The following is a 24,840-nucleotide window of genomic DNA, read 5'->3' as shown; positions in this document are numbered from 1 at the left end:
TCTGCTTCCCGAGTTCAGGCAATTCTCCTGCCTCAGTCTCCCGAGTAGCTGGGATTACAGGCACCTGCCAGCATACCCAGCTCATTGTGTTTTTTTTTGTATTTTTAGTAGAGATGGGGTTTCACCATGTTGGCTAGACTGGTCTCGAACTCCTGACCTCAGGTGATCCGCCTGCCTCAGGAGTTAGATGTATGGAAATGTGGAAGAGGAACTTTTAGGCAGAGTACGGTATAAGCAATGATGTGGATATGGGAATGGGAAGCCTTCTTGGGACTTACATTTCACAGGGAACAGTAGAAGAGATCTGGGGCCAAACTAAGAAAGACTTTGCTTGAGAGAAGAGGATAATGTAGGCAGTGAGAAGCAGGGATTACTGATGTGATAAAATCGACATCTGGCTTGAAAAACTAGGCCGGGCGCGGTGGCTCAAGCCTGTAATCCCAGCACTTTGGGAGGCCGAGGCGGGCGGATCACAAGGTCAGGAGATCGAGAACACAGTGAAACCCCGTCTCTACTAAAAATACAAAAAATTAGCCGGGCGCGGTGGCGGGCGCCTGTAGTCCCAGCTACTCGGGAGGCTGAGGCAGGAGAATGGCGGGAACCCGGGAGGCGGAGCTTGCAGTGAGCCGAGATCGCGCCACTGCACTCCAGCCTGGGCAACAGCGTGAGACTCCGTCTCAAAAAAAAAAAAGAAAAACTAACCAAGTGGAATGACAGAATAGAGAACCGCGTGTCATTGGACCTTTAGATCTTTAGTCTGCCTCCTATTCTCACGTGTGAGTTAAGATTAATTACCAATGCACTTTTTTTTTTGTCAGTTTCCTGATTGACTTCAGAACTTCTGGCAGTTGCAGAATTTTCTTTTTGCTAAGTTGCTTTTCCCCGCCACTCCATGTATAATTGCAGAACGCTAATGTTGCTTTGTGGTTACCTGCCTGCTTAGTTTTCCAATTGCCAGAGCACTGAGGTTTCAGTCCCAGTGCCAGCCAGTTAATTTACCCTGTTCCAGAGTTAAATGCTGCAAATGTGAGCCTAATCAGAAAATTATCACAATGGTGATCAGAAAGAGAAGGGCTAATATATCAGTGTAGAAGAAAAAGCAACTTGTTCTAGTGATAATGGTTTAATAGTGATGTCTTATTGTTCATTTATTCTTCATCAAATGTTTGAGAACTTGCCTTGTTCTAGGCACTAAATTTGAGAATACAGATGTGAATGAGAGGGCCAAATGTAAATATATTTAACATGTTTCTTATTGGTTACTTCAGGTTGAGTATCCCTTATCCAAAATGCTTGGGCCCAGAAGTGTTTCAGATTTTGGATTTGTTTCAGATTTTGGAATATTTGCATTATACTTACCAGTTGGGCATCCCTAATCAGAAAATCCAAAATCTGAAATGGTCCAAGGAACATTTTCTTTGAACATTGTGTTGGCATTGAAAAAGTTTTGGATTTTGGAGTGTTTTGGATTTTGGAATTTTGGATTAAGGATACTCAGCCTATAGTTACAATGGATTGTGGGTGCACAAAGGAGACAAAAACTAAATCAGTGTGAGACACTAATATTTATTGAGTGCCTATTGTGTATCACATACTGTGATTTTTTTCCCCATAGGAGCAGCTTTATTTTATAATGAGGTATCATAGTTGTAACTATGTCAAAGTTGTTACAACAAAAGCACTTTTTACCTTATCTCATTTTATTGTCACAGTAAACTGGTGAGGCAAGTAGAATAGATATAATAATTAACCCCTTTCTACAAATGAAGATCTGTGAGATGACTGATTATGTTTTGTGGCTTGCCTAGGGTTAAGGCTGTTTGGTGGTTTGATATATTCACTATTCCTGGTAAGAATAAATAAAGGTCGGATGAGCTACTATTTGAGGTTAAACTAAGAGTAGTAAGACTTTTGTCTAGAAGGACAAAGATATAATCTAAGTCCAAAATCATGAAAAATATTAGGTAAAATATATAGTATGTCAGATGGGATAAGCGCTATGGAGAAAAAGCACAGAAGGGGAAGGGAGATAAGAAGAGCAAGGGCCCTATTTGGGGCATTGCAATTTAAAATGGAATCATCAGGGAAAGCCTCATTGAGAAGGTGATGACATTGAGCAAAAGACCTAAAGGAGATCTATAGCAAGAAGGCCAGGTTGTCAAGGTAGAATAGGAAGGAAGGTGGGAGAGTTGGAGGTGAAATTGGGAGGTGGGTGCACAGGACAGGTTGTATAGGATTCTGTGGATTTTTTGTTTTTTGTTTTTTTTTTTTTGAGATGGAGTTTCACTCTTGTTGTCCAGGCTGGAATGCAGTGGCGTGATCTCAGCTCACTGCAACCTCCGCCTCCCGGATTCAAGCAATTCTTATGCCTCAGCCTCCTGAGTAGTTGGGATTACAGGCTCCTGCCACCACACCGGCTAATTTTTTGTATTTTTAGTAGAGACGGGGTTTCACCATATTGGTCAGGCTGATCTAGAACTCCTCCTGACCTCAGGTGATCCACCCGCCTTGGCATCCCAAAGTGCTGGGCTTACAGGTGTGAGCCACCACGCCTGGCCTGTGGATTGTTTTTTAACAATTTTGACTTTTATTCTGGAGATAAGAAGCCACTATTAGGAGTTTTGAGGGAGGTAATGATATGATTCTGAGTTTAACTTTTAAAGGGTAATTTTGGCTGCAATGTGGGATGGGGGGAATTTAGGAAGTTATCTGTAAATATCTGTATGTATAGAATTCATACTCTTTGAAGGTGACATCAGAGAAGACAATCTCGTCATGAATCTTTTGAGGGGGCCTGAATCTTATCTGTGAAATAGCATTTCATGTTGGTCAATTTACATGTTAATTACATTTGATTCTTTGACATTGCAGTCTTAATAATTGCTAACAGAATTTAATAATTGCTAACATGATTTGATTCTTTAGATGGCCGCCAAGAGCGAGTCATGTTTGACAAAATTACATCTCGAATCCAGAAGCTTTGTTATGGACTCAATATGGATTTTGTTGATCCTGTAAGTAAATATGGTTTTTATCTTGGGTTCCTTGTTTCATGTGTTTCTTTCCATTTGTCTCTTATTCCTGGACCTTCACTCACCTGACATACTTTGGTATTCTGGCTATGCCCTTTGATATAAAATTTGAATTCATTGCTTAAACCATTTTTTTTTCTTAATTTTGGTTCTGTCCTGTGAGTTCTCACTTTTCAGAGAACTATGAATGTGAGTAAAGAAGAAAATTTGATATTAACATTTAATATCAGATATTTCCTTGAGTAAATTGTTTTATTCATTAGTGGAAAAGCCTAGGCCAGGCGCGGTGGCTCACGCCTGTAATCCCAGCACTTTGAGAGGCTGAGGTGGGCGGATCACCTGAGGTCAGGAGTTCAAGAACAGCCTGGCCAACATGATGAAACCCTGTCTCTACTAAAAATACAAAAATTAGCTGGGCCTGGTGGTGGGCGCCTGTAATCCCAGCTACTTGGGAGGCTGAGGCAGGAGAATCACTTGAACCTGGGAGGCAGAAGTTGCAGTGAGCCGAGATCGTGCCACTGCACTCCAGCCTGGGCGACAGAGCGAAACTCCCTCTCAAAAAAAAAAAAAAAAAAAAGGGAAGCCTAAAGTTTGTTTTGGAATTGTGGTTATTTAGGTAGGAGCTGGTTTAAAATTTGCTTTTTGTTATTTATGTAAAAAGATTTAAGTAATATAAAGTAGATTTCATGGACAATATTTAAGTCAAGAACAAACTATTCATAAACGAGTTGCTCTGCTTTTTTCCTTATCCTTTATAACTTCTATATTCTAGACTCTCATCAGTTATCTGGACTGTTTTCTGTGGTCTCTGCAGTGTCCTGGACTTCCTCTAATCTTGCCCTCTTCAAACTCGTCTTCCACCTGACTTCTAAAATGATCTTCCTTAAATGAGAATCTCTAAGAACTCTTTTCTTCAAATCCACCCATATTTCCATCTCCTTATTTAGGTATCTTATCTGTACTGCTGTAAAACCTGTGCTCATCTCATAGCTTTAATCATATAACATGGAAATTAATTATAGGTCTTTATCCTACCCTAGAATTGAGGATGGGCTGTGTATCTTATTGTTGTGATATCCTCAGTGCTTGACATATATCTAATTAGCCACTTGACCAAAGTAAGTTTGGTCAAGAGAAAATGATTTTATGCATCTTGAAAATATGTTTATTGTAAATTCTCTTTTACATTGAGAACTTAAGACAATAATTAGAATAGTAGAATGTTAGAGTTGGAATGAACCTTGAGAGCCCATCCCATTTCATCTTTGTTTTATAGGTAAGAAAGTTCCAAAGAGAGAGGGAAGTGACTTAAGTTAGTGGGAGTATAGGGAGAAGCACCTAGGTCTCTTCACTCCCACATGTTCTATTGCCTCATGCAGTGGTACGTTTTAGAGCACAGGAGTGTTGCAGCATCCTCAAACTTCCTAAGGTAGATTCTGTTGAAAAACTGTCGGTGCACATCTGTAATCCCAGCACTTGGGGAGACCAAGGTAGGCAGATTGCTTGGGCTCAGGAGTTTGAGACCAGCCTGGGCAACGTGGTGAAACTGCCCAGGTGCAGTGGCACAATCTTGGCCCACTGCAGCCTCCGCCCCTGGGGTTCAAATGATTCTTGTGCCTCAGCCTCCCTCCGCTGGGATTACAGGCATGTGCCACCACGCCCGGCTATATTTTTGGATTTTTAGTAGAGACAGGATTTTGCCATGTTGGCCAGGCATGAACTCCTGGCCTCAAGTGATCTGCCCGGCTTGGCCTCCCAAAGTGCTGGGATTACAGGTATGAGCCACACCGTGCCTTCCCTCAACCCTGTTTCTACAAAAACAAAACAAAACAAAACAAAAACAAAAAAAAACAAAAATTAGCTGAGCATGGTGGCGCATGCCTGTAGTTCCAGCTACTTGGTGGTGGGAGGATCGCTTGAGTCCTGGAGGTTGAGGTTTCTGTGAGCTGAGACTGTGCCACTGTACTCTAGCATAGGCCACAGAATGAGACCCTGTCTCAAAAAGAAAAAAAGAAAAACTGTGTATGCTGTTAGATCTGGCACAGCACAGTTAGCACACAGATGGTATTTTATTCTGAGTTCTAATTGTTTGCCATATTACTCTAGAAACTATTTAGAAGACTTCACTGCTCTTATACTGAACACACCTTATCTACTGGATCTGGGAAGAAAGTGATCGGGAGCAACTTGGGTTTAGCTATATTATAATTAGAATAGATTGCAGACTGTTAAAATAGTTACACATGTATGTGTCTTTTTTTTGAGGGGGGTATGCATTGTTCAGCTGGGAAATACATTTATTTTCTGTTGGATTAAGTGGTTTCTTAAAGATTCAATAAACACACTCACAACTTAGAATTTGTTTTTCTTAAAAATGTATGCTAATACCTTGTGCATTACGTGTCTTAAAAATGAACTTACAATGTGGCCTTGAAAATAGTGAAATACAGTGAAGTTTAATGGGGTTGGGGCCAGAAGACTTGTATAATAATATAACCTTGGGCAAGTCCCAATAACCTGAGCCTCAGGTTCTTAATGTAAAATAGGTATAGTAATAATCATCTCACAAAGTGATTATGAAATGTCAGAGATTATCAAAGTTGATAATTTTTGATCAACTTTGGTTGAGAATCATTTGAACCCCAGGGGTGGAGGTTGCACTTTGTAATTTGTGAAGTGCTAAAGAAAGAGTAGTCATTAAATTATCATGACTCAGCCCCAAACCTAATTTATACTTCTTTCTCCTTTAATTGGCATGATTAAAGTTTGATTCATTTGCTTTTCTGTACTTATCCTTATATGGAATTTGGGAAAAGTAAGTATGAAGCTGGAGCCCTGATCACTTAGGGAGGATCTGAATGAAAAATGGGGAAACACTCATATAGAATCATTAGTCTGTTGGGAGAATTTGAATGAAAATAGGGAAATACAGAATCATTAGTATGTTTTCAGCTATTTCCCTGTGAGACTAATTGATTTAAAGGCTATATTTAGGTTTTTTTAAATAACACCTTCATTTTATATGTAGTATACATTTTCTGTAGTTCTGCTGGGTTGTGCATTCTCATTACTAAGTTTCCCACTGCCCACCATTCCGAAAGATAATTTTTCAGATAAGTAAATTGTCTTGTTCTTTGTTTCAGACAGGGTCTCACTGTGTTGCCCAGGCTGGAGTACAGTGCCATGATCATAGATAATCGCTCAGTGCAGCCTTGACTTCCCCAGTACAAGCATTCCTCCCACCTCAGCTTACCCTGTAGCTGCAACCACAGGCACTTACCACCTTGACTGGCTAATTTTTTAATTTTTAGTAGGGATAGGGTCTCATTATATTGCTCAGGTTTGTCCCAAACTCCTGCGCTCAAGTGAGCCTCCTACCTTGGCCTTCCAAAGTGTTGGGATTACAGGTGTGAGCCACTGTGCCCAACCTGTCGTTTATATTGTGATGTGAATTTGATTGTTTTCTTTTTTTCTTTCCTTTTTTTTTTTTTGAGACAGGGTCTCACTCTGTCGCCCAGGCTGGAGTGCAGTGGCATAATCACAGCTCCTTGCAGCCTCAGCTTCCTGAGTAGCTGGGATCACAGGTGTGTACCACCACACCCAGCTAATTTTTTTATTATTTGTGGAGATGGTTGGGGGGGGGCGGTCTTCCTGGCTTGCCCAGGCTGGTCTCGAACTCCTGGACTTAAGCCAGTCTCCCACATTGGCTTCCCAAAGTGCTGTGATTATGGGTGTGAGCCACAACGCCTGGCTTTTTTTTTTTTTTTTTTTTTTTTTTTTTTTTAAAATAGGGTCATGAACTGCTAAGGTTAAGTGATCCCCTCACCTCAACTGCTGAGTAGCTAGGACTATAGGTATGTACTACCACACCTGGCCATGATGGTTTTCTTAATTACTCTTTTAAGGAAGCTATTGTTTCTTGGGAAAGCTCAAGTAATTCTTGGTTTTATTTTTGTAGGCTCAGATCACCATGAAAGTAATCCAAGGCTTGTACAGTGGGGTCACCACAGTGGAACTAGATACTTTGGCTGCTGAAACAGCTGCAACCTTGACTACTAAGCACCCTGACTATGCTATCCTGGCAGCCAGGATTGCTGTCTCTAACTTACACAAAGAAACAAAGAAAGTGTTCAGTGGTAAGTCTTGGGTGAAAAAGTAAAAATTCAGTATTCTCAGAAAAGTAATAAGGGTAGCAGAAATCTTGACTGTTTAAAGAAGCAAATATGGCTAGGTGGGGTGGCTTACACCTCAAATCCCAGCAATTTGGGAAGTCAAGGCAGGCAAATTGCTTGAGTCCAGGAGTTTGAGAACAGCTTGGGCAATGTGGCGAAACCCCATCTCTGCGTTTTAAGAAAAATCTAAAATTATAAAACAGACCGGGTGCAGTGGCTCACACCTGTAATCCCAGTGCTTTGGGAAGCCAAGCAGGTTGATCGCTTAGGTCAGGAGTTTGAGACCAGCCTGGCCAACATGGTGAAACCCCATCTCTACTAAAAATACAAAAAATTAGCTGGGCATGGTGGCGGGGGCCTATAATCTCGGCTACTCGGGAGGCTGAGGCAGGAGAATTGCTTGAACCCGGGAGGCGGAGATTGCAGTGAGCCGAGCCTATGTCACTGCACTCCGGCCTGGGCGAGAGAGTGAGACTATGTCTCATAAATAAATAAATAAATAAATAAATGGCAAATATGTAAATTAGTGGGAAAGAGTGGACTACAGTTTCCTATTTTTCCATGCTGCCTATCTGCTGTATAAAAGAGTTGATGTATCTTTGTTCTTTAAGTTTTTTATTCTCTCTCTTTTTAAATTTTTTAATTTTTTTTGAGATAAAGTTTTGCTCTTATCACCCAGGCTGGAGTGCAATGGTATGATACGGCTCACTGAAACCTCCGCCTCCCGGGTTCAAGCGATTCTCCTGCCTCAGCCTCCCGAGTAGCTTGGGATTACAGGCAGTTGCCACCACACCCAGCTAATTTTTGTATTTTTAGTAGAGATGGGGTTTCACCATGTTGCCCAGGCTGGTCTCAAACTCCTGACCTGAGGTGATCTGCCCTCCTTGGTCTCCCGACGTGCTGGGTTTACAGGCGTGAGTCACCGCACCTGGCCTCTCTCTCTCTTTTTTAAAGCCCATTGTTAGGCGCTTGGTGGTGATATGGTTGGAAAAATGAATAATATTTATTGACAAGTTTTGGGTTAAACAAAATGTTATAGTTGCTCCTTTCTCACTAGATGCGAACTCTTCATTTCATCACTACCATTTTACAGCTCAGGGAATGTGGGAAAGGGAAGGTTAAATAATTTGTTCAATATATAAGAAGCCAGCTGGTAGACTGAGATTAAAAAATCTTTATTGTTTTCTATCGGGAGCCAAAAAGGAAAAAAAAGTTTTTAAAAATTTTATGCCAGGCATGGTGGGCCTAATCCCAGCACTTTGGGAGGCCAAGGCAGGAGGATTACTTGAGCCCAGGAGTTCAAGACTAGCCAGGGTAACATAGTAAGACCCTTTCTCTCCAAAATTAAAAACGTTAACAAGGTATAGTAGTGTGTGCCTGTCATTCCAGCTACTCAGGAGGCTGAGGTGGGTGGCTAGCTTCCCAAAGAGCTGGGATTACAGATGTGAGCCACTGTCCAGCCTTAGGAATCTGTTTTATTTATTTATTTATATTTTATTTTTATTTTTATTTTTATTTTTATTTTTATATTTTTGAGACAGAGTCTCACTCTGTCACCCAGGCTGGAGTGCAGTAGTGCAATCTCGGCTCACTGCAAGCCCCGCCTCCCGGGTTCATGCCATTCTCCTGCCTCAGCCTCCCGAGTAGCTGGGACTACAGGCGCGTGCCACCATGCCCGGCTAATTTTTTGTATTTTTAGTAGAGACGAGGTTTCACCGTGTTAGCCAGGATGGTCTCTATCTCCTGACCTCGTGACTCGCCTGCCTCAGCCTCCCAAAGTGCTGGGATTACAGGCGTGAGCCACGGTGCCCGGCCCAGGAATCTATTTTAAACTACAAGAGCTTATAATCACTTTAACTCTAGAAGATTGTTTCCTTAAATGAGGCATTACATATTTCTTCAACATGTATGTGTTTATTGAGCACTTTACATGCTAGATATTGAGGTAGGTTGAGATGAAAAAAAGGGTTGAGAACTACTGTTTTCAACTGTTACCTAAAGATTGAATTAGCTGTTAAGTGGTCTTGATATATTTTCTTTTTTTGTTGTATTTTTTTAGATGTGATGGAAGACCTCTATAACTACATAAATCCACATAATGGCAAACACTCTCCTATGGTGGCCAAGTCAACATTGGATATTGTTTTGGCTAATAAAGATGTATGTATAACACTTTTCTGGTGGAAATTTTTTGATAGTCTTTTTTAATATTGCACACATTTTAGAAAATTTAAACACTACAAAAGATACAGGTAAATACAATTCTGTTTTTTCCTGCCCTGATTCCTGATTTTCCTCTTTAGAAACAACTTTATCATTTTAAAATGTATTTTTCCAGAGCTATTTTGTACGTACATGTGTGTGCATATGTGTGTGTACATATATATTTTTATTTTTGGTGGTACTGTACTGTGCATACTATTTTCATTGATACTTTTTTCACTTGTAAGTATATCTTGTTTGTTCTCTATCAGCCTTTATGAATTTACTCATTTTTTTATAATAGTTGTATAATATTCCATTTTATAGATATATTGTCATTGTATGTATGTGTAAGAATTCCTTTAGTGATCAATATTTGGTTTTCATCTTTTCACTGCAGTGAATATTCTTGTATGGTAGGTGTTTTGCCCATAGATGAATATATCTGTAAGATAAATCCGGCCGGGCGCGGTGGCTCAAGCCTGTAATCCCAGCACTTTGGGAGGCTGAGACGGGCGGATCACAAGGTCAGGAGATCGAGACCATCCTGGCTAACACGGTGAAACCCCGTCTCTACTAAAAAATACAAAAAACTAGCCAGGTGCCGTGGTGGGCGCCTGTAGTCCCAGCTACTCGGGAGGCTGAGGCAGGAAAATGGCGTAAACCCGGGAGGCGGAGCTTGCAGTGAGCTGAGATCCGGCCACTGCACTCCAGCCTGGGCGACAGAGCGAGACTCCGTCTCAAAAAAAAAAAAAAAAAAAGATAAATCCCTTCAGTTGAATTGCTGAGCCAATGTGTATGTGAATTCAAAATTTTGATAGGCATTGCCAAACTGACTCCCAAAAAGGTTGCTCAGGTAAAATTTTACAGGCTCATGCTCAGCAGCTTAAAAATTATCCACTTGTGTTTGAACTGCTTTCTTAACTAGATGCCAGAGGACAGAAGGGAAAAGATGTAGCCTAACCAGCCCTTTTACACACAGGATTTATTTACCATGTATATCTGGACAGGTTAGAGACCAGTTTTAACTTTGGGTAATGGAATGATTAGGCTGGGTGAGGGGGCTCACGCCTGTAATCCCAGCACTTTGGGAGGCCAAGGTGAGTGGATCACAAGGTCAGGAGATCGAGACCATCCTGGCTAACTGGGTGAAACCCCGTCTCTACTAAAAATACAAAAAATTAGCCAGGCGTGGTGGCATGCGCCTATAGTCCCAGGTACTCAGGAGGCTGAGGCAAGAGAATGGTGTGAACCCGGGAGGCGGAGCTTGCAGTGAGCCGAGATCATGCCACTGCACTCCAGCCTGGGCAACAGAGCAAAACTCAGTCTCAAAAAAAAAAAAAAAAAAAAAGAATGATTAATTGACTGTCTCTCTAAACATGTATCTGATGTTAAAGAGACTAGGAGAAAACTGAGTTGTTTGTGTGTTGTTAATTTGTGTAATCTTGAAGACAAGGTGAAGACAAAAATACAGCAGCAGCATCAAACATGTGTCTAAAAATATGTCTATTGATAGTCAAGTGTTTCAGTTCTGTAATATTCATACTGAGCCCATACCTGCCTTTGGCAACAAAGATGGCCTTAAAATTTTAAGAGAGAAGGAAAGCAAGCTTTCGTATAGGTTTTTCTAGTCCTTAGATATGGATCATTATGTAGAAACACTGTTAGTATTTTGAAAACCTGGCTCCGTTTTTTTCTATCAAAAATGATTATTTGTACGTTAATTGCTTTTGTTTTCCTCTGAATGGCTTTATAGCCTACTAAAACTCTGTAAAAATGACCAGTTACGCTATAAAATCTTACTGTTACAATAGTGGTTTGTCTGAAACTTGTTAAAGGACCATAGATTTTGAAGAGCCCCAGAATTAACGTAAGCCTGCTTCTTGTCATTGTTTATTACATATACTGTTATATGCAGTTTGAGGTAGGCTAGTTTTTGAAGTAAATATATATATATATTAGTAAATATGTAGTAACAATACTTTTGGATTAATAGTAATCTAAAAACATGTTTAAGGATGATAATATAGTCCCATTTATGCTCATGTTTTTTCCCCCTTTCAAAACATACTATAAACATAATAGTGAAAGTTTGGAGAATTAAATGTAATCTCACAACATATATTTATGTATTATCTTCTAGTGTTGTAATATACATATTTTTAAACCTAATTAGGATACTTAATTTATATATATTCTTTTTTTTAGAATGTTAGATGGACTTCTACAGTAATAATGCTTAGTGTTATCTGTGTTGATTTTAGTTCTGGAGTCAGGGCTGAGAGACAACAGATTTTGTGAAAATAAGTAATTATTTTAATTTAATTGTGTGTTCTTTTTCACCCGTATCAGCGCCTGAATTCTGCCATTATCTATGACCGAGATTTCTCTTACAATTACTTTGGCTTTAAGGTAAATAACGGGTTTCAAGTATTTGGGGACTTGTACTTAAATCATGAAATACAGGATTTTATTTATGTTTTGATGACAGTTATCAAGGCCATAAGTTGTTTGGAGTTGGGGTGGACCTGGGGAGTTAGTGGGGTTAAGGTAGCAGTGGTGGTTTGAATTAAGGCAAAGGTAGCTTATCTATTTGCAATTTTTGAATTTTCCACATATTACTTCTGGATTACCTGAGGAGTTATGCAGATAAATTACCATAAGTGTTTCATAACATTCTAAGTATTTTTGTGTTGATAGGCAGTATAGTATAGTATAGTATAGTATAGTATAGTATAGTATAGTATAGTATATAGTATAGTGACTGAGAACATGAATGTCAGTGTCCACCTGAATTCCAGTCTCTGCTCTATTTCTTATTAGCAAGTTATTTAATCTCTCTGTGCTTGTTTCCTCCTTTTTAGAATGGGGAGAATATAAAATTTCAACAACAAATTTAATTAAAAAAAATTTTTTTTTTGAGACTGAGTCTCACTGTTTCACCTAGCCTGGAGTGCAGTGGCGCGATCTTGGCTGACTGCAACCTCTGTCTGCCGAGTATAAGCAGTTCTCCTGCCTCAGCCTCCTGAGTAGCTGGGACTACAGGCGCACACCACCATGCCCAGCTAATTTTTGTATTTTTAGCAGAGACAGAGTTTCGCCATATTGGCCAGGCTGGTCTTGAACTCCTGACCTCAGGTAATCCACCTGCCTTGGCCTTCCAAAGTGCTGGGATTACAGGCATTAGCCACTGCGGCCAATTTAGTTTAAATTTCAACTTAAAGTGCCTATAACAGGCTGGGCGTGGTGGCTTACGCCTGTAATCCCAGCACTTTGGAAGGCCAAGGCGGGCTGAACACCCGAGGTCAGGAGTTGGAGACCAGCCTGGACCACGGGGTGAAGTGCCCTCTCTACTAAAAAATACAAAAATTAGCTGGGCATGGTGGTGCATGCCTGTAAGTCCAGCTACTTGGGAGGCTGAGGCAGGATACTGCTTATACTTAGGAGACGGAGGTTGCAGTGAGCCAAGATTGCGCCACTGCATTCCAGCCTGGGTGACAGAGTGAGACTCTGTCTCAAAAAAAAAGGTGCCTGTCACAGACTAGGCACTGCTCTAAACAACATATATACTCATTTAATCCCCTGAAGAATCCCTGTTGTATATGTTGCTCATTTAATCCCCATGAGGAGTCTTCAGGGGATTAAACGAGTGTAGATGTTGCTTAGATTAGTGCCTAGTCTGTTACAGGCACTTTTTAAGTGTTAGCTGTTTTGGTGTTGATGATGATGATGAATACTACAACTTCTGCTGTTAATGTGTACAGAGCTGACTTTTTCCAGAAATTTTCATGCAGTCTCTACCGAAACAAAAGTGCCAGTGAGGAGGCTGAGATGGGAGGATTCCTTGAGCTCAGGAGTTCGAGACCAGCCTGGGCAATACAGGGAGACCATGTGTCTACAGAATGTTTTAAAAAGTTTTTTTTAAAAAAGTGCCAATGATAATCCTGGCTAACATGGTCTCTACTAAAAATAGAAAAAAAAAATTAGCCAGGCATGGTGGCAGGCGCCTGTAGTCCCAGCTGCTCGGGAGGCCAAGGCAGGAGAATGGCATGAACCTAGGAGGCAGAGCTTGCAGTGAGCCAAGATCGCGCCACTGCACTCCAGCCTGGGCAACAGAACGAGACTCCGTCTCAAAAAAAAAAAAAAAGTGCCAATGATAATGTTCCAGATGAAGCTAGGAAGAGTAAATGTGCTATTCTTTTCATTTGAAATTTTATAGAAACGGCCAAGATTTAAAGAGATTGTCTTATAGTGGATAATATATCCACTGCATCTTAAAAACAGTGCTCTGAAAATTTTTTGTTGTTTCTCTCTTTCTAGACGCTAGAGCGGTCTTATTTGTTGAAGATCAATGGAAAAGGTGAGAAATGAACATGTTTGTGTGTTACATTTTCTACTGATTATATTGAATATATAGCTTTGAGCTATAAGTCTTTAATATTCCTACTTAGACTCCAGATAACATTTTGGACTTTAGGTTTAGTTTGTGGATAATGTCCTGCTTATTAGTATAAAGTTTTTCTAGTTTCCTTTTGGTATCCTTTTCTAAAATTCAAATATGTATCTCAACCTACTTTTTCTGACATGTCTCATCATGTGAAAACTCCTCTTTTGTCTATAGTGGCTGAAAGACCACAACATATGTTGATGAGAGTATCTGTTGGGATCCACAAAGAAGACATTGATGCAGCAATTGAAACATATAATCTTCTTTCTGAGAGGTGGTTTACTCATGCTTCTCCCACTCTCTTCAATGCTGGTACCAACCGCCCACAACTTTCTAGGTAGGTGTTTTGAGTACACCCACAACTTTCTAGTTATGTGTTTTGAGTAGGGAAATAAACGTTGACCTGAAGAAACTGGGCAGTTCATCACATAAAAAATAATTTAATGAACTTTTAATCGCTGCCTGCTCTGATTAAATGAGATTTAGATTCTGGAAAGATCTCTGACTGTAATGTGGTAAATGATTTGGAGAAAAGGCAAATGCTTAAAACAAAAATGTTCTAAAATTGATTGGATTGTGGTGAGGGTTACAAAACTCTGAGTCTATTAAAAGCCGTTGAGTAGTACACTTTAAATGGGGAATTATATTATTTGTGAATTATATTTCTTTTTTTTTTTTTTTTTTTTTTTTGAGACAGAGTCTCACTCTGTCACCCAGGCTGGAGTGCATTGGCGCCTCCTGGGTACAAGCAATTCTCCTGCCTCAGCCTCTTGAGTAGCTGGGATTACAGGTGCCTGCCACCACACCCGGCTAATTTTTGTATTTTTGGTAGAGATGGGGTTTCACCATGTTGGTCAGGCTGGTCTTGAACTCCTGACCTCAGGTGATCCACCTACCTCGGCCTCCCAAAGTGCTGGGATTACAGGCATGAGCCACCATGCCTGGTGTGAATTACATTTCAATAAGGTTGTTTTAAAAAGAAAGTAAGTGCCAAGAACTAGTTAGGGGACTCTCATAGCAGTTTATTTAAGAAACTGTGGTAGTTTAGATTAGGGAGGTGAAAGTAGAAATTGACAGAAGCAGATAGATCAAAAGATTTAGGGCCAGGCATGGTGGCTCACATCTGTAATTCCAACACTTTGGAAGGCTGAGGTGGGAAGATCACTTGAGGTCAGGAGTTCAAGGCTGCCATGAGCCATGATTATGCCACTGCACTCTAGCCTGGGCAACAGAGTGATACCTTGATTAAGATAAAAATATATATAAAAGATATTTAGGGTGTCAAATTGACAGAATATGGGTCAACAGTGGTTCTTCTTGCATTTATGGATACAGTAAGTAACAGGATTAATCATGATGCCATTTGTTGAGAAAAGGAACACTAACAGTCTGGTAATACATTAAAAAAAAAATACCCATTATCAAGTTGGTTTGTTTCAGGAATTCAAGAACATGGTAATGTCAAAAATAATGTAATTCATTGCATTAACATTTTATGCAGTTTAATGCTCTTTCATAATAAACACTTTAACAAAATTGATACAGAAAATAACTTCCTTAATTTGGCAAAAGATATCCAATAAAAACCTAGATGTATCATCCCTTTTTTCAGCATATTAGTGGAGGCTGAGCCAGCACAGTAAAATAAGAAAAAGAAAAGATTGGAAATCAAGGAACAAAACTGTAATGATTGAAAGAAATGACTTTTACATAGGAAACTCAAGAGTATCTGCAGACACATTATTAGAAATAAAAGATTTCAGCAAAATATCTGGATATAAGTTCAATATACATCAATCAGTTAAGTTTCTGTACTTCAGCTGTTAGAAAATTAAGTCTTAACCTACAGTCATGCATTACTTAACGATGGGGATATATTCTGAGAAATGTGTTGTAAGGTGATTTTCTTGTGCAGACATTATACAGTGTACTTATATAAGCCTAGATGGTATAGCCTACTACACACATAGGATATATGGCATAGCCTGTTGCTGCTCGTAGGCTATAAACCTGTGTAGCATGTTACTGTACTGAATACTGTAGGCCTTTGTAATACAATGGTAAGTATTCGTGTATCCAAACATATCACAGTTAAAGTACTCTATAAAAGATAAAAAATGGGCCGAGCATGGTGGCTCATGCCTGTAATCCTAGCACTTTGGGAGGTCAAGGCGGGCGAATTGCCTGAGGTCAGGAGTTCGAAACCAGCCTGGCCAACACGGTGATACCCTGTCTCTACTAAAAAATATATATTAAAAAATTAGCCAGTCATGGCAGTGTGTGTCTATAGTCCCAGCTACTCGGGAGGCTGAGGCAGGAGAAATGCTTGAACCTGGGAGGCAGAGGTTGCAGTGAGCCAGGATTGCGCCACTGCACTCCAGCCTGGGCAACAGAGCGAGACTCCATCTCCAAAAAAAAAGATGAAAAAAAGATACATCTGTATAGGACAGTTATGAATAGAGCTTGTAGGACTGAAAATTGCTTTGGTTGAGTTAGTGAGTGAGTGGTGAATGAATATGAAGGCCTGGCTGAGCACGGTGACTTACGCATGTAATCCTAGCACTTTGAGGGGGCTGAGGCAGGTAGATCACAAGGTCAGGAGTTCAAGACCACAGGGCTAACATGGTGAAACCCTGTCTCTACTAAAAATGCAGAAATTAGCTAGGTATGGTGACGGGCGCTTGCAATCCCAGCTACTTGGAAGGCTGAGGCAGAATTGCTTGAACCTGGAAGGCGGAGGTTGCAGTGAGCCAACATCACACCACTACACTCCAGCCTGGGCAACAAGAGTAAAACACTATCTCAAAAAAAAAAAAAAAAAAAGAGAGTATGAAGACCTAGTACATTACTGACGACTGTAGACTGTATAAACATTGTGCACACTAAATTTATTTTAAAAATATTTTCTTCAATAATAAATTAACCTTAGATTATTGGATGATCACTGTCGTATATGTGGTCCATCATTGACTTTTTGTTTTTGTTTTTGTTTTGTTTTTCTTTGTTTTTGAGACGGAGTCTTGCTCTGTCACCCAGGCTGGAGTGCAGTGGCACCATCTCAGCTCACTGCAAGCTCCACCTCCCGGGTTCACACCATTCTCCTGCCTCACCCTCCCCAGTAGCTGGGACTACAGGCGCCTGCCACCACGCCCGGCTAATTTTTTTGTATTTTTTTAGTAGAGACGGGGTTTCACCATGTTAGTCATGATGGTCTCAATCTCCTGACCTCGTGATCCACCCGCCTCGACCTCCCAAAGTGCTGAGATTAAAGGCGTGGGCCACCGCGCCTGGCCTTTTTTTTGTTTTTAAGACAGTCTCACTCTGTTGCCCAGGCTGGAGTGCAGCTGCGTGATCTTGGCTCACTGCAGCCTCCACCTCCCAGGTCCAAGTGATTCTCCTGCCTCAGCCTTCCAAATAGCTGGGATTACAGGCGTGTGCCATCGCACCCAGCTAATTTTTGTATTTTTAATACAGACGGGGTTTTACCAAGTTGGCCAGGCTGATCTCAAACTTCTGACCTCAAGTGATCTGCCTTCTTTGGCCTCCCAAAGTGCTGAGATGACAGGCGTGAGCTACCATTCCTGGTTTTTTAAGTTTTTTAGAAATTTCTCTAAGACGTGATTAAAGGATATTAAATAATAAATGAATGGAATAGATTCAATTTTATAAAAATGTCAGTTTTTCCCAAGTTAAAATATAGATTCAAAGTAATTCTAGTCAAAATCTCAACATACTGATTCTAAAATTCATGTGAAAGAGCAAAAGACTGCCCAAAAATATCAGGTCCAAATTCCTGGAACCTGTAAACGTTACCTGATAAGGAAAGTGGTCTTTGCAGGTATGATAAGGATTTTGACATGCATGGGGAGATTATCTTGAATTATGTGGGTGGGCCCTTAATCCAATCAAAAGTATCCTTGTAAGAGAGAGGCTGAGGGAGATAACAACGTACAGAAGAGGAGAAAGTGATGTAAAGATGGAGGGAGAAATTGGAGTCATGTGGCCACAAAGGAGAGCAATTAGCCACCAAAAGCTGTACAAAGCAAGGAACAGATTCTCCCTCAAAACCTCTGGAGGGATTCCTCCAAAAAAAAAAAAAAAAAGTGAGTTGTAGACATTGTGACTCTTAATATCTCCACTTACCTTTTTACCTTTTTTTTTTTTTTTGAGACGGAGTCTTGCTCCGTCGCCCAGGCTGGAGTGCAGTGGCCGGATCTCAGCTTACTGCAAGCTCTGCCTCCCGAGTTTACGCCATTCTCCTGCCTCAGCCTCCCGAGTAGCTGGGACTACGGGCGCCTGCCACCTCGCCCGGCTAGTTTTTTGTATTTTTTAATAGAGACGGGGTTTCACCGTGTTAGCCAAGATGGTCTCGATCTCCTGACCTCGTGATCCGCCTGTCTCGGCCTCCCAAAGTGCTGGGATTACAGGCTTGAGCCACCGCGCCCGGCCCTTTTAACCTTTTTTTTTGAGTTGGAGTTTTGCTCTTGTTGCCCTGGCTGGAGTGCAGTGGCATGATTTCGGCTTACTGCAACCTCTGCCTCCCGGGTTCAAGCAATTCTCCTGCCTCAGCCTCCTGAGTAGCTGGGATTACAGGCACGCGCCACCACAACCAGCTAATTTTTGTAATTTTAGTAGAGACGGGGTTTCTCCATGTTGGCCAGGTGGTCTCAAACTCCTGACCTCAGGTAATCCACCTACCTGGGCTTCCCAAGTGCTGGGATTACAGGCGTGAGCCACTGAGCCTGGCCTACTTCCACTTACATCTCAATAGGAAAATATATAGTATGACCTCAGAGCAAAACACTATAGAGCAAAACATTGGAAAAATTGACTACATTAAAATTAAAAACTTCTGTGAACCAAAAACAAAGTCAAATAACAAGTTTCACACTTTGGGAGGCCAAGGTGAGTGGATTACCTGAGGTTAGGAGTTTGAGACCAGCCTAGCCAACATGGAGAAACCCCGTCTTTACTAAAAATACAACTATTAGCCCGGCGTGGTGGTGTATGCCCGTAATCCCAGCTACTCAGGAGGCTGAGGCATGAGAATCATTTGAACCTGGGAGACAGAGCTTGCAGTGAGCCAAGATCATGCCTGCAGCCTGGGCAAAAGAGTGAGACTCCGTCTTGAAAACAACAACAACAACAACAACAAAAACCCCAAAAAACAAGTTTCAGACTGAGAGAAGATATTTGCAATGTGTTAACTACTGAGAGATTATAAGAAAAACAAGGCCAGGTGCAGTGGCTCCTGCCTATAATTACAACACTCTGGGAGACCAAAGCAAAGGCTGGCTTGAGGGCAGAAATTTGAAACCAGCCTGGGCAACATAGTGAGAGCCTGTCTCTGCAAAAGTAGAAAATTAGCCAGGCATGGTGGTGCACACCTATAGTTCTAGCTACTTGAAAGGCTGAGGTGGGAGGATCGCTCCAGCCCAGGAGGTCCAGGCTGCTGTGATCTGTGATCATGCCACTGCACTCCAGCCTGGGTAATAGAGTTAGACCCTTTCTCAGAAAAAAAAAAAAAAAAAAAAGAAAGAAAAGAAAAACAGAAAGCCAAATAGAAACATGGGCAAGGGCTATAAACAAATAATGCATGGAAGAAGAAACTTGATTGGCTAATAAACATCTGAGATGTTACACTGTGCAATAGGAAAATGAAAATTATGTGTGTGTGTGTGTGTGTGTGTGTATATATATATATATTTTTTTTTTGATAAAAATGAAAAGGCTGACAATTCCAAGTATTGACAAGAATGTGGAGCACAAGGAAATCTCATACATTGCTAGAAATAGATTTGTCCATCCACTTTGGAGAATCTTTAGTAAAGTGAAACATGTATATATCTTTTGACCCAGCAGTTCGTCTCCTAGGTTTATATTCTACAGAAATCCTTAGAGATAAACACAAGAGGATGTGTTCAAGAATTTTTATAGCAGCATTGTTTGGAATTGCAGATGAATTGGAAATAATCCAGATGTTCATCAACAGGCGCATGGGACAAATGTATTGGTATATTTATACAATAGAATACCTTATGGCAATGAAAATAAAGTTTGTTTACATGTATCAAAAGGATTAATTTCTGTAAAACAATGTTGAATTAAAACAAGTTGCGGAATGATAAATAGATATGCAACCAGAAAAATTCTAAGTGTAGAACATGTAAAAATGTCATAATAGAAATTCTTAAAAATGTTAGAGGATTGCAGTGAGGCTATATTTGTGGTTTCTAATTTTTTGAGGTAGATGGCAAGTACAGAGTATTTGTTACATCATTCTCTATATTTTTCTGAATGTCTGAATATTAAACACCTAGTCAATAGATAGAATCCATTTGCATGATTGAATATTCAAGGAAGTGAAGAGATTATTGATAGGGTAAGGTTCCTAAGGTGGGGAGTAGGATGAGATCCAAAGTGGAGGTAAAGGGGTTGTCTTTAAGAAGACTGTAAAGGAGCTATAATTTTGGTAGACATATCAAAGAATTGGTTGACCATTGGATAGATTATTTTCATAACTGTTTATTTTTTTTGGCTTACTAACAACCTGAAAAGACTGTGATGCATGTTTATGAATATGCATGAGAAAATGTGAAAATGACACGTTTGCAGTCTGGTGAAAATGTAAGCTAATATTATAGACTTATCCATAAGACTTCCTCCTAGGCTTATTTACTTACTATCTAGAGGAGGCAGCAAGATGATTTTAAAATGGTATTTCGATATGTTTTATTGTGTCATGTACAGTAAAGTAGGTTTTCTTCTTGGAAAAATACTTAGGTGTGGGGAAAAGAAAGAGATCAGCCTGTTACTGTGTCTATATAGAAAGAAGTAGACATAAGAGACTCCATTTTGTTCTGTATTTGAGATGCTGTTAATCTGTGACCCTACCCCCAACCTTGTCCTTGCAAGAGACATGTGCTGTGGTAACTCAAGGTTTAATGGATTTTGGGCGTGCAGGGTGTGTCTTTGTTCCTAGAAAAGCTAGGTATTGTCCAAGGTTTATCCCCATGTGATAGGATGAAACAATGCTGCTAAAAGGTTTATCTCAAGGCACAGGATTTTCCTTTAAACTTATTCATGTCGCAGAGATCCTTGTTCTTATGTCTTACTGCTGATCCTTGTTCTTATGTCTTACTGCTGATTTCCTCCCTAAAAATGATCCTGTTGTCCTGCCACTCCCTTATCTTTAAGATGGTAAAGATAATTATCTATAAATACTAAGGGAACTCAGAGACCGGTGCCGGCGTGGGTCCTCTGTAAGCTGAGCGCTGATCCCCTGGGCCCCCGCTTTTCTTTCTCTATACTTTGTCTCTGTGTCTTATTTCTTTTCTCAAGTCTCTCGTTCCACCTAATGAGAAACACCCACAAATGTGGAGGGGCAGGCCACCCCTTCACTTAGGAACTTTCTAAACTTCAACCGTTTTTTTTTTTTTGCCTTAGTGTCTTCGTGTTGAGTAATCATTTTTGTGACTCTGCTTCATTTCCCTGCTCTAAGTTGAGACTTTTTTTTCCCCGTAGCTGTTTTCTTCTGAGTATGAAAGATGACAGCATTGAAGGCATTTATGATACTCTAAAGCAGTGTGCATTGATTTCTAAGTCTGCTGGAGGAATTGGTGTTGCTGTGAGTTGTATTCGGGCTACTGGCAGCTACATTGCTGGGGTAAGTTTCTGCCATTTGGCTTTTAAAAGGGGATTCAAGTCTAAAAGCAACCACATTTATGGTTGAGAGGGCATATGCTATTTTTTTGGGAGTCCTGGGTCTCTGTTAATTACTAAATGCCTATGTGACTTGGAGTGAGTCATTTCACTTCTGGCTTCATTTTTATCTATGTTATTAGACATTTAGATTTGACTAGATAATTTCTAGAATCCTTTTTAGCTCAGGTTTTAGAATTCTGGCTTATTTTAGCAGTAATAAGAGCAGTTATCATTTATTGATTGCTTACTGTATGTTAAGTCTGTTATAAATGTTTTACATGAAGTACTCATTTGACCCTTACTACAACCCTACGAGGTAGCTATGATTATAGACTCATGCCAGGAATTTTATTCCTTAAAATAACCTTGTGAATAAAGGTGCCATTGTCTAATTTTACAAGTGAGGAAATTGAGACTTAGAAAGTTGCTACTTTCTGAGATCAATCACTTAATATGTGGTAGAGCCAGGATACAAGATTTATGCATTGACACTTTATGATGTAAACTTGAGCCCTTTGTTAGTTTACTATTCATTGGGAGTAAAGATAATGGTTTTGACTTAGACCTGGATTTAAATCCTAGCTCCACTACTTAACTAGTAATGTGGCCTGGAATTAGTTATTTTATGTCTGAGTTTGTTTCCTTTTCTGTAAGATGAAGAAAATATCTAACCCTGTAGAATAAAGTTCCAGAAGGAAATTATTCCATTATGTTGTGTTTTGGAGGTACTGTGATATATACAGCACTTTACACAATGGTAGAGTGAGCCATTGCTCACTTATCTTTCTAGACTGTTTAAAGGTTTGTGTTGGGATCAGAAGGGTTATTTAAAGAATTTGATGAAGTGTCTTCTAGTCATAGGAGTCTCTATTTTCTTAACATCATTCTAGAGTCCACTTATTGCCGAGAATCTCCTTTTACCTTATTTATTGCCCTGATATAGCTACTGCATGTAATTCTTATTATAAATTGCCTTGATTTCTTTTGGGAAAAAGGCATTGTAGTAGTATTTATATTCTTTTTTACTCTACCCAAAGTGTATCTTTATATAATGACCTTTAGAAGATGTAGAGTTTAAATTTAGCTACCTTGATTTTCGATCCCTTTGACTTGTAATTGGTACATCTCATTGTAAATTAGAAATGCCATGAGGTAACTTAGTACATAATTGTAATTTATTCAGCATTTTGTTGATTTTATTTGGGCATTATTTTTCCAAAGCAGAAGCAGAGATGGAGAGCAGGTAAACTTCATAGATTGCTACCTAGAAATTAGTCATCTTTTTTGATAAAAGAATGGGGCCATTTTGTTCTTTTCTTTGCTGAGTGCCCTCTGTCTTTTCTATCATGTTCTCTCTTTTAGACTAACGGCAATTCCAATGGCCTTGTACCGATGCTGAGAGTATATAACAACACAGCTCGATATGTGGATCAAGGTGGGAACAAGGTATGCTCCATGACTTGAAAGTACTAGAAATCAGAACTAAAGGTGCTTTAGTCATATACACTTAAGATGGCTCATTTATGTGTGGTTTCTAATTACTTATTTTTTACTTGTAAAATCAATTTGAGGAGGTATAATTATTTTAATATGCATATACTTTAAATGTACAGTTTGACGGGTTTTGACAAATGTTACACTTGTGTAATCCCCACATTGATAAAGAGGTAGAACATTTCCATTACCCCAAAATCTTTTCTCCCTCATATACCTTTACATTCAGTCACCCCTGTCATCCCTACCCACACATACTTTATCCCTGGCTCTAGACAACCACTGATCTATTCAGCTTTCTTACATAATAGTTTATTTGCAAAGAATTTCTCAAGTTGTAACTCATATAAATATGTCATTTGAAATGGGGTTGTAACATGTGCTCTACGTTTTTCTTTTTTTTTTTTTTTTGTTTGTTTTGTTTTTTTTTTTGTCTTTCTCTTATCACCCAGGCTGGAGTGCAATGGCACAACCTTGGCTCACCGTAGCCTTGACCTCCTGGACTTAAGCAATCCTTCTGCCTCAGCCCTCCCATGTAGCTCAGACCATAGGCCTGTGCCACCACACCCAGCTAATTTTTATATTTTTTGTAGAGACGGGGGTCGCACTTTCTTGCCTAGGCTGATCTCAAACTCCTAGACCCAAGCAATCTACCTGCCTTGGCCTCCCAAAGTGTTGGGATTACAGGTGTTAGCCACTGCACCTGGCCTTGGTTGTTCTTAAAACAAAAACAAAAACAAACTGGAATAACAAAACTCTCCCTAATTGGCTGGGTGTGGTGGCTCCTGCCAGTAATCCCAGCACTTTGGGAGGCTGAGGTGGGCTGATCGCTTAAGCTCATGAGTTCAAGACCACCCTGATGCAACCCCATCTCCACAAAAAATACAAAAATTAACCAGGTATGGTGTAGTTTCAGCTACTTGGGAGGCTGACGTGGGAGGATGGCTAGAGCCCGGTAGGCAGGAGGTTGCAGTGAGCCGAGATTATACCACTGTACTCCAGCCTGGACAATAGAGCTAGACCTTGTCTCAAACAAAACAGAACAAACAAACAAAAACTCTCCCTAATTCTAGAAGAAACAGTAAAGTTGAAAGAATTGGGTTGTTTACCTGGTTTTATCAACAGGATGGTTTGCAACTAGAGTCTGCCTTTTGTGACTGTAGGCACACTAATCACCTGTTAGTTTATGAATTTCTCTCTGATGGACTTTGGGGACCTTGATAAGACAGATCAACTTTTTGACCTTCAATAAGAGCACGGCTTATTTTGTAAAAGCAACTTCCTTTGGGCTTTATGTACATGTCATGTTGTGTAAAGAGAGCTGGGCTATTGCTGAAGAGGAGGCTCCATTTGTAGTTCATCATGTCACTTTAGAAAAGTTAACCTTTCTTGTTTCACATTTTGTTTATATCATTCATTCGTTTTTACTCATAGAATTGTAAAATATTACTTTTACAATTGTAAAATTGTACACTTTTATAATACTTTTATGTTATTTAATTCATTGTAGTGAAGATCAAAGGAGATACTATAAAAGTGCTTTGGGAGACATGATGTTTCTTTGTTTCATTTTTATTCTGAAGAGAATTATGATTTATTTACCACTAGCGTCCTGGGGCATTTGCTATTTACCTGGAGCCTTGGCATTTAGACATCTTTGAATTCCTTGATTTAAAGAAGAACACAGGAAAGGAGGAGCAGCGTGCCAGAGATCTTTTCTTTGCTCTTTGGATTCCGGATCTCTTCATGAAACGAGTAGAGACTAATCAGGTGAGAGATAGGTACTTGT

General features: G+C 40.0%; 2 protein-coding genes across 3 annotated transcripts in view; one reads left to right on the top strand and one right to left on the bottom strand.

Annotated features, from left to right (window-relative positions):
• The window catches only part of RHOG (ras homolog family member G), a 1,041,648-nt gene that overhangs the window by 255,466 nt on the left and 761,342 nt on the right, over positions 1–24,840 (bottom strand). The window lies entirely within an intron of this gene.
• RRM1 (ribonucleotide reductase catalytic subunit M1) overlaps positions 1–24,840 on the top strand; it is a 46,887-nt gene that overhangs the window by 5,383 nt on the left and 16,664 nt on the right. The window contains exons 2-10 of one of the 2 annotated variants that reach the window (XM_050756130.1): positions 2,926–3,014; positions 6,991–7,168; positions 9,264–9,364; positions 11,759–11,818; positions 13,727–13,766; positions 14,028–14,190; positions 21,378–21,519; positions 22,920–23,003; positions 24,660–24,821. In XM_050756130.1, the coding sequence (XP_050612087.1) occupies positions 2,926–3,014; positions 6,991–7,168; positions 9,264–9,364; positions 11,759–11,818; positions 13,727–13,766; positions 14,028–14,190; positions 21,378–21,519; positions 22,920–23,003; positions 24,660–24,821 (1,019 nt within the window). Of the gene's footprint in view, positions 1–2,925; positions 3,015–6,990; positions 7,169–9,263; positions 9,365–11,758; positions 11,819–13,726; positions 13,767–14,027; positions 14,191–21,377; positions 21,520–22,919; positions 23,004–24,659; positions 24,822–24,840 lie in introns of those variants that run through there. The other variant, XM_050756132.1, reaches the window with a different exon arrangement.

The sequence above is a fragment of the Macaca thibetana genome, chromosome 14 (genome assembly GCF_024542745.1).
Source record: "Macaca thibetana thibetana isolate TM-01 chromosome 14, ASM2454274v1, whole genome shotgun sequence".
In the NCBI taxonomy this organism is placed as follows: Eukaryota; Metazoa; Chordata; class Mammalia; order Primates; family Cercopithecidae; genus Macaca; species Macaca thibetana.
Note: the sequence above shows the minus strand (reverse complement) of the source record. Positions and strands in the feature narration are given on the sequence as shown.